Below are 13,876 nucleotides of genomic sequence, written 5' to 3' on the forward strand. Positions count from 1 at the left end.
GCAGTCTGAGAATGGATCGGGATGCATTGGCAGGCTGCAGGTCTCCTGACATGAACTTGACTGTTTAACCCCTTTGTGACGAAGACCTTTTTTGTTTTTGCATTTGTTTTTCGCTCCCCTTCTTGCCAGAGCCATAACTTTTTTTTAATTTGTCTGTCAATATGGCCATGTGAGGGCTTGTCTTTTGCAGAACGAGTTGTTTTTTTGTTTTTTTTTTTGTTTGTTTCTTTTTTACTTTTGGCATGCTTCAATAGTCTCCATGGGAGACTAGAAGCTGCCATAACTCGATCTGCTCTGGTACATACAGGCGATGATCAGATCACCTGTATGTAGCAGAAAACCTCACTTGAACAAGCGCCGACCACTGAGCGACCCTTGTAGCAATCTGGCAGTGACAACCATGGAGGTCTCCAGGAGACCTCTAGTTGTCATGCCAACCCATCGGTGACCCCTGATCAAGAGACGGGGGTCACCAATGGGCAGATTTCTGGTGCAATTGCCAGAAGCGCATGATAAATGCCGCTGTCAGCGTTTGACAGTGGCATTTAATGGGTTAATAGCCACTGGTGGATCGTGATTCCACCCGCGGCTGTTCTGGGCACATGTCAGCTGTTTAAAACAGCTGACATGTGCCTGGAAAGAGTCCCAGATTCAAAGGGAGAGACATGACATGCACAGTACTATTACGGCACATGTTGTGAAAGGGTTAATATAGGCTTATTTGGCTGTCTGTTTAGGTCAGGAGACCCATGGCCATTTGATACACCACGTTCCGTATTTTGACAGAGATACAGACTTCTGAATTCAGCCTTAAAACACACTGACAACAAGTCTTTGACTCCTATATATTAGCATTGACCACCGAAAATGACCCCATCAGTTCTCTGTAAATCTCAGAGATCTGTCTGAAACTTTTACATTCCATCCCAGAATTCATCCTAAGCCAGATGGGAAATTATTGGCTCCTATGAATATAAAATCCCATATGAATTGCTTTTACCTCTTAATGGCCTCTGGTTGAAAGTTGTGACGCCTCATTTATTTTATGTTCAGTGCTAAACCTTAGTAATCACTGCTGTGATTGACATTTATGGTTCACGTTTTACACTGCGGATATTCATCAGAAGGCAACACCAAAATACACGTGAGTTTACTTAATTTTGTGTTACCCTTCAAGTCAAAGAAGTTCCCTGAAATTCATAGCGTAAGAAATGACAATATTATACACGTATATTATAATATGTCTGGTCCCACTGCCACCATCGGATGAGTTCAGCAAAAGGCTAAAACTTAAAAATAAACTTGTTTGTTATCGCAGTCTGGAGATTATATAGCTATAAACCTATAATAAGGTGATCACTTTTTTGTTGTTCGTTTTTTTTTCTGCTACTTTGAAGGGTGAAGGGGACTAAAATGCTATTGCCAGGGGTAAGCTGTTGGTTAGTAAGAAAATGGAGACATTTTTTGTCCATGGCACTTTCCCTCCAAGATACAGATGGTGTTATTTTTTTTTTTTTTTTTTTTTTTTAAGGGGATGAAGACATTTTGTGACATTTATTTGTCCAATAGTATGTATTCTGTATTTTTTATTTATGATGCTGAACAACTAATGCATGTACTTAAAAAAAAAAAAAAAAAAATACATTTATTTTGACTTAAAAAAAACAACTTATGAATTAAAATCTTGAAGGAGCACTTTCTAATGAGGCATACAGATATGTTATGCTGAACTATGTTAAGTGTGTATAATGCTAAAAAGTACATAGGCCCCACGTCTGTGTAAGCCCTCTCCGCCGATTAGAGATCGGATGGCACACGTCACTGTTATTTTTGTCTGCTAATATCACTACTTGAAACTGGAGGAGAAAGAGCCCTCTGTGTAATAGGTCTGCAGAGTCCTTATACCTCCTTTGGTTCCCTTCTATGTAGGGGATTGAGTATATTCAGTTTCTGACTAGTTAATCATTGACACAGCTATACAGAACGTTGTACCTAAAACCCTTTGTGGGTCCAAGGGCCACATTGTCAGAGGATACTAACTCCGCGTGCCACAGTGTTACCGAAGTATTACCTTCTGAAACATTCGTTTCATACTGAAGGTGTGTCCCATAATTACCAATAGGTGCTGGTTCCATTTATGGAGCTACCACCTATCGGGAAGGTAGAGGTGCCAACTCATGGGTTTACAATCCAGAAAGGCAGAGACCATGCAATCAGTTCTCTACATTGTACTATTTGCCAGATGCCAAAGCTGTCGAGTTTTTTCTCTTCTCCCATAAACTATAATGAATGTAACAGCAGTCCATATGGTCACTTCTTCACCTCATCTACTCCTTTCTGTGCTATAGGAGTCAAGACTCTGGTCATTTCTGGACAAGCCATATGCCGGGACACAGCACACCATTCATAATTACCCGTCCTATGTACCACTGATATTCTCCATGACATGGAAAATACATGTCATCAGACACTATGCAGATGGTTGAGGGCCAAACTGAAAGGTATCATGGCCCTCATGTGGCCCCCAGGCTGCAGGTTGTACACCCCTGACCTAAAGCCTTATATCACATAACTCCTTATATCACATAACATGCTTAATGGTCTACTGGCTTAGTGATCTTTGTAAGTGATAGATATTGTTGCCTTTACACTGGGAATAACTGATAAAGTCCATTGTTACTAAGCTTATGCTTTCATGGATTGGGACTCAATTGTGAAAAAGTGAAAATTTCTGGTTTGTAATGTATAAATTGTAGGGGACTACAACGTGGAAGTAATTTTTTCACCAGAAATGGCCACTACAACTCCGATGACTATGCATTTGCCATGGCAGATGAAGAAGGACTCTCTTTAGATATGACTTTAGTCATTCTGGATTTTGTGTAGCAGCCATGCATAAACAATCTGGACAGAATTGCTGAGAGCAGTTTTGTCAGATGTTACTTTAATGAGGAGACGGTATGTCTCGATGGGATGCAGAGCAAAAGCTATTCCCGACACGTCCGCGAGTTTAGAGGAGAATGATATAGCTGCGTTACATCCTTTAACCACAAAGAGCAATGATGTTCTAGTAGATCATAGCCATGAAATTCACCTTCTAATCATATAAATTATATGACTGTACAATAACGCGGTGTCTTTTTGACACGTTTAATGCCATGTGAGTCCTGTACATGCCCACACAATACTGTAAAGTGCACACACAGTCCGTACAGCAAATTGCCTTTAAATAACCGAGGCCATCCATGAGATAAAAAAATATAGACCTCATGAATAGAAGTAGGGGAGTAGGCGGTCCATGAGCGTGGTCCCTAGCAAATCAATGGCATCTGTACATGTTGCACAAAAAAGGTATAATAAAAGTAGTTACGATTTTTCCAATTGCCAAGGTGCTTGTGATCAGCACCAGATAACCTTCTGTCCTTGAAACAAATCCCTTCACAACGCTAGAATTGCTCATGACTTGTGGATCTGCGATAAAAGATCAAAAGTATAAATTCAGTTTGCTACCATAGAGAATCATGGCAAGTGATTGATCAGGCAGTCACGTACAGGACAAAGTTGTTTGTTTTTATCCGTGTACGCTGCCTCCCTTCAACCATAGAGCAGAATAGTGGCCAAGTAAGGGCCCCTGACCTACCAAACGTGGAGGCCCAAGGGATCTATATTACAGAAGTCAATATTCACCTCCTTGAAAACAATGCCACAGTCTGTATTTTTTTTTTCTGGCTTGGTAAAAAAAAATTTGATTTGTGCCTTCAGAGTAAAAACCGTGGTAAAGTTATGGGCACATAGCATTTACCATACTATGGATCTTTACGGTATGAATTGTTGAAACGATGATGGGCATGAGCCGTATCTTGCATAATTTAATGCCCCCATACAGGATAGACAGAAGACGGCTGAACCCATTGCTATTGGCGGGAGCAGCCAACCATCTAATATGTATGATTATCTCCCAACCGTTTCTTGATACTGTATAATCTGGTGGGAGATGATAGGGATGGGGGTGCTTAGAGTTTAATCGACCTATTCTTCTTTCGTGGGGAAATAAGTCACCAACAGATAATACTGACAGTGGCTTTCTTAAAGAGAACGCAGGAGCACTCGGTCTAGCAGAGAGTTCGTGTGAATGGGGAGTTGGGGGAGAAGGCTGTCGGCTGAGCATATGTTCGGCTAATGGCTATCTAACATGTATGTCCACCTCGGCTGGCTCTGTCATACACAGGAGCGCTCGTTTTGCTGAGTGCTCCAGTGTTCTCTGAGAAAGCAGTCACCGGACATGTCTCACAGCTGCTTTTTCTCCAGGAGACAGTGGGATCGGCAGTGTGAAATCTGACATGCCCAGTCAACACTTCCCTCGATGATTAGTTGCCAAGCAGTCTCCATAAATGTTAGTCAGTCAAGTGCCTCAATATTGGCGGGCTTGGCTGACATTAGTCTAATGTGTATGAGGGGCCTTTAGGCTATTTGTGCTCAAAATTGCTATTTTACCTTGCAATAGCAGGGGGATAAAAGCTATAGAAGGAAAATAAATGGTCACAGAATATATACAAAATTTGACATTTTGTTTAAAATCGGATCTTATTGGCCACAGCGCACAATTCTACCCTAGTATGGTTATGAAGAACGTTGATGGTCCATACCGATGGTTACAAATGGTGCACGGTCTGTCACACCCATGCTCAATAGTCCAAGGGCTTTTTTGGAGTGTGGGATGAAATCGGAGTAGCCGGTGCAAACATGGGGAAAACCAAGGATGTTGTTCTTAGTGAAATTTGAACCCAGGACTGCTAACCACTGAGCCACCGTGAGGCCAGTGCTTATTATAATCTGAAATATGGCATGGTTGAGTAAAGGCCTAATTTCATTTTTACTTTGTCTTGATTAAACTGTGTACTTTTAAGACGACGAAGCCCACTTGGTGTCATGCGCGTAATTAATCCGCTATAACGTTACCGTCCATCAACATCAAGCATGATAAAGCCGTGCAGAATTCTTTTACAGAAATGCTACGGATTTTTACATCTGATGTCACCCCCTGCAATACAGATTTTCTAATGATTTGCCGCACTTTCTACAACTTATTCTACATTTGGACTTGCTCTAAAAATCTAAATAAAATTTCCTTCGCCATAAAGGGTCGGTAATGGCAACCTTGTACTAAGAATATGGTGTAGCTTTGAAAACGTGCCCCCTTTTTTACATTATTTATCTGTCCGGTTTGTGCTGTCATGGTATTAGATAGGTATGATCTCTGCGCTTCACGATAAAAATACGTTTAGAAACTAAAGTTGTATTGATCTTAAAAACCCATTAAGGAGCAAAAAAATGCCTTGTAGTTCACGAGCATTAATTGGTGAATGTGAAGGAGGTAGAGGGACAATGTGTGGTGGATCTTTATCTTGCCCAGCGATGAGGGCAGTAATTTTACCTTGTAGTCCCACCCTCACTAAATGTTCAAAAGAGCCAAGAAACCAGACTAAAACGTTTTACTAGAAAATGATGTGTTTTCTGTCTCCAGCATTAAGTATTGATTGCTCTCTTCAAGTGTCTTTTTAAAATAGGGCCGAGAATTACTCCTGCTGACTCGTCTGCCTTGTTGTTTTTTTTTTTTTATCCCCTTTTTCTTTATTGCCATTTCATCAAGAAAATCAGGCTGGCAATTAGAAGCCAAGCTGCCTGGAGGACTGGAGAAATGAGATTGTGGATAAGAGGGGACGGAGCTGTTTGTTACTGTGATTAATGGGGGTTTGTTAGCCGCTCTTATTCCTTGTGCTCACACTCCTTTTCCACATGAAAAATAAGTCACAAACTATTGTTTGACAGGAGGAGAAGGGAGAATTGCTTCTTGAATATTGAACTTGGTTTTAATCGCAGGTAAGGACCATTGCAAGGACTGATGAGGCCAGAGGTCTTTTGTGGTTGCTGGAGGAAGAAGCATTGCAGCCTGGTGGCAATGAGAGCACCCTTTTGGAGCGACTTTTTACTTACTATGGACCTCAGGAAGGAGAAGAGACTGGTAATAAAAATGTTCTTTTAGTTTTTTTTTTTTCTCCTATAACAATCATATTATATTATTTTTTACATTTTTTCAATCTTTTTTAATTTTGTGCTGTGTACAAAGCATAATCTTGTCCTCCTACCAGGAACCTGTCGTGAAGCTTCCTTTGGTGGGACTATTATATACTAATCTCAAGGTTATGAATTACATAAAAAAAAAAGTTGCGCTACTTTACATATGAGGAGGTTATCCACTGTGTATAATCTCCCTTTGTTGGGAGGGTCCTAAAATAATCCGGTAATCCAAAGGCAAGTCTTCAGTTCCTCTGCATTGTCACCACATGGGACACACATGTAGCGATCAGTGGGCTTTTGCATAAAACATGGATGTGCCTGGTGCTCTAGAAAAAGGGATGCTCTTTTTAGTTGTCTTCCATTATGGCCAATACGTAGGGATAATATGCATGATGCCAACCCTTAAAAGGGGTAGTCCTATCTCCAAGATTCTAATTCAATATGTAGTAGGTGTAATAATAATAATAATAATGGCAACTGCTTCCAGTTAGAAATGTAGAATAGTTCTTCTGATTTGCTATGTAGTTTAACCTAGCTGGACCTTTCCTGAGAACTTGAACTTGAGTTCCCCAACCAAATGCCCAGCCACCTCTCTCCATTTACGTGGTCATGAATGCAACAGCAGGATGCCACCTTCCCGGGATTGTGGGCATCTGTTCTGTTGACACGCCAAATTATGTTATTGCCAGAGAAATGTGATCATAGTCAAAACTGCATCACCAGTATTGAATCGCCAAAAATTGTGGGAGCCTAAAAGGTCTGCGCCTCGGTATGAGGAGCACTGCTCTAAATTATGATGAGACCCCTAGCATTTACTGCCTTCTGACAGATGGACTGTGTCATTACTGAATATTGAGAAATTATATTTTTAAAAGGATTGTCTATTCTTGGGGATATATATATATTATTTTTTTTTTTTTTCTGTCAAGTGCATGTATTTTTGGCTAAAAATAATTTTTGCAATTGAGTTTCATTAAAGGGAATCTGTCACCCCTTTTTTCGAATATGAGCTGCCGGCACCGACATCAGGGGCTTATCTACAGCATTCTGTAATGCTGTAGATAAGAAAAAGGAGTTAGATTATACTCACCGGGGGGGCGGTCCGGTTCGATGGGTTTCGCAGTCCGGTCCGGTGCCTCCCATCTTCATACGCTGCCGTCCTCTTCTTTCCTTCCTGTCATGGCTCCTGCGCAGGCGCACTGCTGTGCCCTATTGAGGGCAGAGCAGAATACCGCAATGCGCAGGCTGTGGACCTCTCCCGGCACCTGCGCACTGCAGTACTCTGCTCTGCCCTCCAAAGGGCAGAGCAGTGTGCCTGCGCCGCAGCCACGACAAGCAGCAAAGAAGAGGACGTCGCCGTTAGAAGATGGGAGGCGCCGGACCACAACACCAATCGGACCAAGACCGGACCGCCCCCTGGTGAGTATAATCTTTTTCTTCTCTTTCAGGGTAGATCGGGGGCTTATCTCCAGGGGTGGGATTCAAATTTTTAACAACAGGTTGTGTTTATATGTAAGAAAACCACACCCATTTAAGCCACACCCATTTAAGCCACACCTTTTCCTCAAACATATACAAGTAGGGGCGCAGTGAAACACTTGAAAAAAAATAAATTGGAACGAGATCAGAACAGTGCAGATTCTGGCCAGCGGCTCTCCTGACCCGAGTGTGACAGCTGCATATATTTCTATGCAGCTGTCTCACTTGACTGACCGGCAGGCCAGGCTGTGCACTACATTCTGATATTAACAGTTACCATCAAACACCAGATCACTCATATAACCAGCAGCTTTTGTTCTGGCCAAAATAATTTTTAAGGTGATACCACAACACGGGAGACTCGGCCGGGCCCTACTCTACTCTAAACTATTAAAAATAAATATATATTTTTCCATTCTACATGACGGCACCACGAGAGAGGGGATCCACCCAATGAGGACAGCAAACCTTCAAGATAAAAGGGGTGGCTCCTCTCTCCGCATCAGTTGGTTTCCTGTCCTCGATGGGGAACCCTCAAGATGAAAACCTCTTGAAGATTCTGGAAGAAGAGGATGCCTGGGTCGGGTGATTACTGGCAGGCACCGGTCTGCTACACCCGTCACCAGATACTGGTAGTCGCCTTTGGGGCCATATATTCCTATGCCCCCCCGAGCGAGTGCATGGCCACAGCCCGTGAGGCAATTGCCCGGGTGAAGTTAATGCCTCGGAGACCACATTGGGTGTACCCTCCCAGATGCCGACATACCCCATAGGAGTCCACGGAGGCCACTTTTGTGCTCCCTCACTGTTGACATCTGGTGGCCATGCAGCCCGTGAGGCACATCGGTGCCCGGGCAGAGGTAAGACTCCTCGGAGGACCCTCTCGGAATCCCTCCCTGTTGAACCCACGACTCCGGTCACCATTTGGGCCATAAAGAAGAAGCAGTACCTGCAGGAATCGGTGGTGGCCAGCGGCGTGATCGCTCCCTCCAGGTAAAATCCAGCACAGGTATGGAGGAGGTGACCAGGCGTCTTGGTAGCCAGGGGTGGTGCAGCGTGTTCGCCCCCTCCGGGCAGGTCCAGGTAGGGAGGGGGCGGCGGTGCCATGGCGGCCAGGCGTCAGAAGAACGCCAGGAGCCGGGCACGCACCGCAAGTGGCAGGACAGAGACGCGCACCAGGAACTGGCCAGAAAGACTCCCCGAGCGTAGAAAGGGAGCGCGCACCCGGGGAAAGGCTGGCATGCTCCGGGGTAGGCACGGGGAGGAGATCAGCACACACCAGTACTGGTTACTGTGGGTGCAAACAAGTCGGATGTAGTGCGCATGTGGATAACACCCAGGAAGCGCAGGTGACCGGCAGGTGCAGGATCAACCAGGTGATCAGTTAATTAAAACAAAAAAAAAAAAATGGGGTAATGCTGTCAGAAGTGCTGGCAGGGGTCACCAACCATTCTAGGTTGAATGTGACTGTTCTCATCTGAAAGCGGAAGCAGCTAACTTGTTAAGATTGAGAGCCTTTTTTTGTCAGAGCACTTACAGCCGCGCCAGGAGGTGCAGGAGTGGCGGTCTCGCTCAGATGAGAGGAGCCAGACGTGCCATAACTACAGTGGAAGCCGCTCGGACAGCGTACGGGAGGATCGTCAAGGTGTTAACAAGGAGGGGTCCACAGTCCCGATGGGAGTCATGTGTACAGACCGGTCAGCCTCCAGATCCGGTATCCGTCTTGTGAAGCGTTCGAGTGGTGAGTGAGCTTCAAGAAAGTCCAGTACGATAATGTCTGTTCTTTCTCTCTCTTGTCTCCTCTCTCCCCTCTTCTCACATACATTGATGGGGTAGAGTATAGGAGGTCCCTAAAAAAGGGGTAAATTAAATGCTAGGAATAAGGAATATTCCTTATGTTAAAAAAAAAAAAAAAGTCCCGTTGGAATAAGGGGTTGTGTCAGACCTGTACTGTTAGAACAGTAGAGGAAAAGACACTTGCTCTGCTGAGAGCTGGAGATCCCTGATTGTCAGAAGTCTACAATCAGGAAGGGCTTTGCAGTCAACAAACATGGATAGCAAAGCAAGGGATAGACCAGCCCCTCATTGGTCTCTCAGGAAGACCATAGGAGACCTCTGTTAAATCTCGCTACTGAGAAGGTAGCTCAGATGAGAAAGATACGTTCCTAGTAGAGGATACAGTACGGACAGGCTTATTAAAGCAGTCTGACCTACCGTGGGGCTGGTAGATGCAAAAGCCATAGAACTTATGTTCGGCAAGCTTGCTATGAGGAAAAATGTAAGTCTTCCCTATTTTTGGCAATAACTCATTAAAAGGGGAATGGGAAAAACCAGAGAGGAAGTCCCATAATCAGTTCCCTGTAAAGGAGGTACCCTTTTGATGAAGAAGCGTCCTCATCCTGGGAGGAGGCTTCGAAACTGATGTAGCGATATCAAAGGTTGCCAGAAAGTCCTCCCTGCTCCTTAAAGGATTTAGGTTCCCTGAAAGAACCTCTGATAGAAAGACAGATGATTGTCTTAAACCAAGCCTGGGAGTCCTCAGCTGAAACACTTAGACCGGCCATCGCGGCCACTGGTGTGGTTAGATCCCTTAAGATATGGATCAATAACCTAGAAGATCAGCTAGAGCAAAGAATTCCCAGGGAGACTATCCTAGAGGCAATACCAGCCATAAGAGCATCGGCAGTGTTCCTAGCTGAAACTTCAGCCAGATTCAGCAAGGCTATACAGCAAATTAGGCCACCGGCCATTCTAGGCTGAGCGTGACTGCATACGTCAGGTGGTGTCAACAATGCAGCTTGAGGCTGGGCTGGGACCGGAAGGGGAGACCAGCCCACAAGCACAAAGAACTTTAGCTAATGTACTACACTGTGCAGGATGGCTTAAATGCTGGCTGGGGGGCACCCAGGCAAAGATGTAACTGCCCTTTACCGTGTGAAGGAAATTTCCTATTTTGGTCAGACATTGGATGACTTATAAGGGAAAACCGACAACAAAAAATAAAATTTTCCCAAAAGACAGCCATCTTCAGGCCTCTTTCGGCGCACCTTTCGGAAGGGCCGGAAATCCAGGAGATGGCAATATAAGGATCGAGACAGAAACAGCTCTGACAAAAGATCCATAGGTGGGTGAGGCTTCTATTTTAGCAAATCCTCTATAGACACCAAAAAACCCTTCCAGTGACAGGCATTCTCAGGTGCACTTCCTCCCAGCTTGGGAGAGGTTCTAGTCTAACACCTTGATCTGGCAAATTGTGGGATCAGGTCTAGAGTTAAGGTTCCACCACTGGCTTCCAAGAGGACATATGCAATCCTCTCAAAGAAAGACAGTCTGGAAGGGGAAACAACCTCACTCCTAGACAAACATGTCCTGGAAAAGATTTCGATAGAAGCCCAGATAAGTTCCTGGAGGTCAATTATAATTCTGAAAAGACCTCAATAGGTATCTGATAATCCCAGTGGAGACAATAAGGAGCAGTAGAATTCCTCCTTCCTCGAATGTTATATAACCGTTCCGAGATCTCATGAACACTTATCACCAGATCCGGCAATAAGGCCATATACGTCTCAGTGACAGTCCGGATGGGTCTCAGTAGTGTCACTTCCAATACAGGGTCCTGCCCTGTGCAGTAGTGATAGCCCTCAAGTTTTCACAAGGCTAATCGCAGAAATCACAGCGCACCTCAGAAGGAAAGATGCTCTGATGATACCCTATCGGGACAACTTCTTGATAATGGGGAAGAAATCTCCCTTACAGTCAAGATCAAGTCAGATTAGTGATGAAAACACTATAGATGTTAGGATGGCAGCTGGACCTCAAAAAAAAAAAAAAAAAATCAAACTGGATCCAGCAATGATCTAGAAATTTTTGAGGTTAACAATGAACTCAGTGGAGCAGGAGCATCACCTCCCAGAGGAAGACAAGGGAGATAAAAAAAAAAAAAGCCAGAGATAGCTCTGTGGAGGACTATGTTGGTGTGTGGGTCCCTCACCTCTGGCATACCAACAGTGAAATGGGCCCAGTTCCATAAAAAGGAACTGTAAAGGTATGTGAACTGCACGGAAGGTTAGAGCAAAAGCTCACCCTTCCGGACTCTGTACTCCAGTCACTCAGGTGGTGGTTACAGATAGTCCTCTCCAAGGGGAGTACCCGGCACACACACACACACACACTGCCTCCAAGGTGGTCACAACGGACACTAGTCCTTGGCGGTGGGGAGCCCACCTAGACACATTATGGCTCCAGGATTCCTGGGCCCAGGAGGAAAAGAATCTATCCTCGAACGATTGAGAACTTCTAACAATCGAAAAAACGCCAGAGGAATTGTTACCACACTTAAAGTGGACACCACGTGAGAGTCCTATCAGGACAACTAAGCAGTGGTTGCATAGGTAAACCACCAGGGAAACAACCGTTCTCAGTCCTTGAGGCAGATAATCACTGGCCCTTTCAGGCTGAAGGTGACTGCTCTTGTCAAAGGGCCTCCGCTAAACAGCATTGATGCCGGATCATGACTCTGGCAGAACACCAGTCCCTCTCATTATCGGCCCTGCATATCCGAGGTACAGACAACCTGAAGGCAGACTGTCTGAGCAGGAACCACTTGAGGCAAGGAAAATAGTACCAAAAAGAATCAGTTTTTCAACGGATAGGACACATGTGGGAAAATCCCAGTATAGATCTCTCTGCCTCAAAAAAGCCAACAGGAAGGTTCAGAAATTCTGCTCCCTAAGTCCAGCGGACAGACCATCGTCAGTAGACGCCTTCAGGATAGAGTGGACATCAGGTCTCATGTATGCCTTCCCTCCAATATGCCTCATACCAGCGGTTCTGAGGAAGATCAGGGAGGACAGAGCCAGAGTGATTTTGATAGCCCTTTTTTTTGGCCGGTAAGGCCATGGTTCTATTGGCTGAGAGTAATGTCAGTGACAGAGGTCTAGGACCCTCTAACACAGCGTCCCTCAGAGATCTGGGCTGCAGTTGACAGCCTGAAATTTAAAAGGTCACTACTAGAGGAAAAGGGATTCTCAGTAGCGTTAATATCCACCTTACTCAGTGGCTGAAAACCAGTGACTACAAAAAAATTTTTGTAGGAGGATATGTGAAAATTCTTATCTACCTCAGACCCAATATGGGAAGGGAAAGTCCCAATAGTGGCAATACTGGAATTTTCAGCAGAAAGGTTTAGGATTGGGGTTAGCTGTCAGTACCCTCAAAGTACAGGTCTCAGCCCTGGCAGCCTTATTCAGCTGTGACCTGACAAACAATAGGTGGGTGGCCAGGTTTATCCAGGCGTGTACTAGAGCTGACTCTGTCTGTCCTCTTCTCCTCCTCCTTGGGATCTAAATTTAGTCCTGTCATCTTTGACAGAGTCCGTTGGAGCCATTTAAAAGCACAACATTAGATAGGGATTCTAACATTAAACAGCCTTATTAAAGGCGCTTGCGTCGGCCAGTAGGTTGAGGAGTTACTAGCATTATCAACAGGACCCTCCCTACACTCGGACCATAGATGATAGAGTTGTGTTGAAAATTAGATCCGGTATACCTTCTCAAGGTAATATCAAAATTCCATAGGGCTCAGGTGATAACCTTACCATCTCTTTTGTCCTGACCCTAACGACCAGAAGGAGGAGAGGCTTCATGGCCTAGATATGAGGAGATGTCTCCTGCAGTATTTGGAGGTTACGAGACCTTGGAGAAAACAGGGGGCATTATTTGTCTCATTCCAAGGGGGCAAGGAGGGGCCTTAAAAGCCTCTAGACAAACTATAGCTAGATGAGTGAGAAAGGTCATTATGCCAGCAGATAACAGTATAGGCAGGGCTATTCCAGAAGGCCTAAAAGCCCACTCCACGAGGGCCGTGACGACTTCCTGGACGGAGAGAGCAGACGCTCCCATTTACCAATTCAGTAAAGCGGCTACTTGGTCCGCTCCGTCTACCTTTGTCAGACATTATAGGTTAGACCTATTTGCTACCTCTGATCTCATATTTGCGAGAAGAGTGTTACAAGCAGTGATCCCTCCCTAAGAGAATACAAATCTCTGTAACTCTCTCTTGGTGCCGTCATGTAGAATGGAAAAACATGGGTATTACATACCTGGTAATATGTTTTTTCATGAGACATGACGGCACCCTTATATTCCCTCCCTATTGATCACATCATTAGTTGGGTGCATTATTAGCATTATACACTCCCTTGGGTGTCAGAAATTTAGTAGTGTAAACAATGTATTATTTATATGTACACTTACCTGCGGAGTTCCTCTCGTGCTCTGTAAAACAACTGATGCGGAGAGAGGAGCCGCCCCTTTTATCT

General features: G+C 44.6%; 1 protein-coding gene across 4 annotated transcripts in view; it reads left to right on the forward strand.

Moving 5' to 3' along the window:
• The window catches only part of MYO18A (myosin XVIIIA), a 410,894-nt gene that overhangs the window by 235,285 nt on the left and 161,733 nt on the right, over positions 1–13,876 (forward strand). For all 4 annotated transcript variants that reach the window (XM_073565477.1, XM_073565478.1, XM_073565479.1 and 1 more), the window contains one exon: positions 5,881–6,022. In XM_073565477.1, the coding sequence (XP_073421578.1) occupies positions 5,881–6,022 (142 nt within the window). The remainder of the gene's footprint in view (positions 1–5,880; positions 6,023–13,876) is intronic.

The sequence above is a fragment of the Dendrobates tinctorius genome, unplaced genomic scaffold (assembly GCF_039654945.1).
Source record: "Dendrobates tinctorius isolate UK_male_01 unplaced genomic scaffold, ASM3965494v1 ptg000016l, whole genome shotgun sequence".
NCBI classification, from domain to species: Eukaryota; Metazoa; Chordata; class Amphibia; order Anura; family Dendrobatidae; genus Dendrobates; species Dendrobates tinctorius.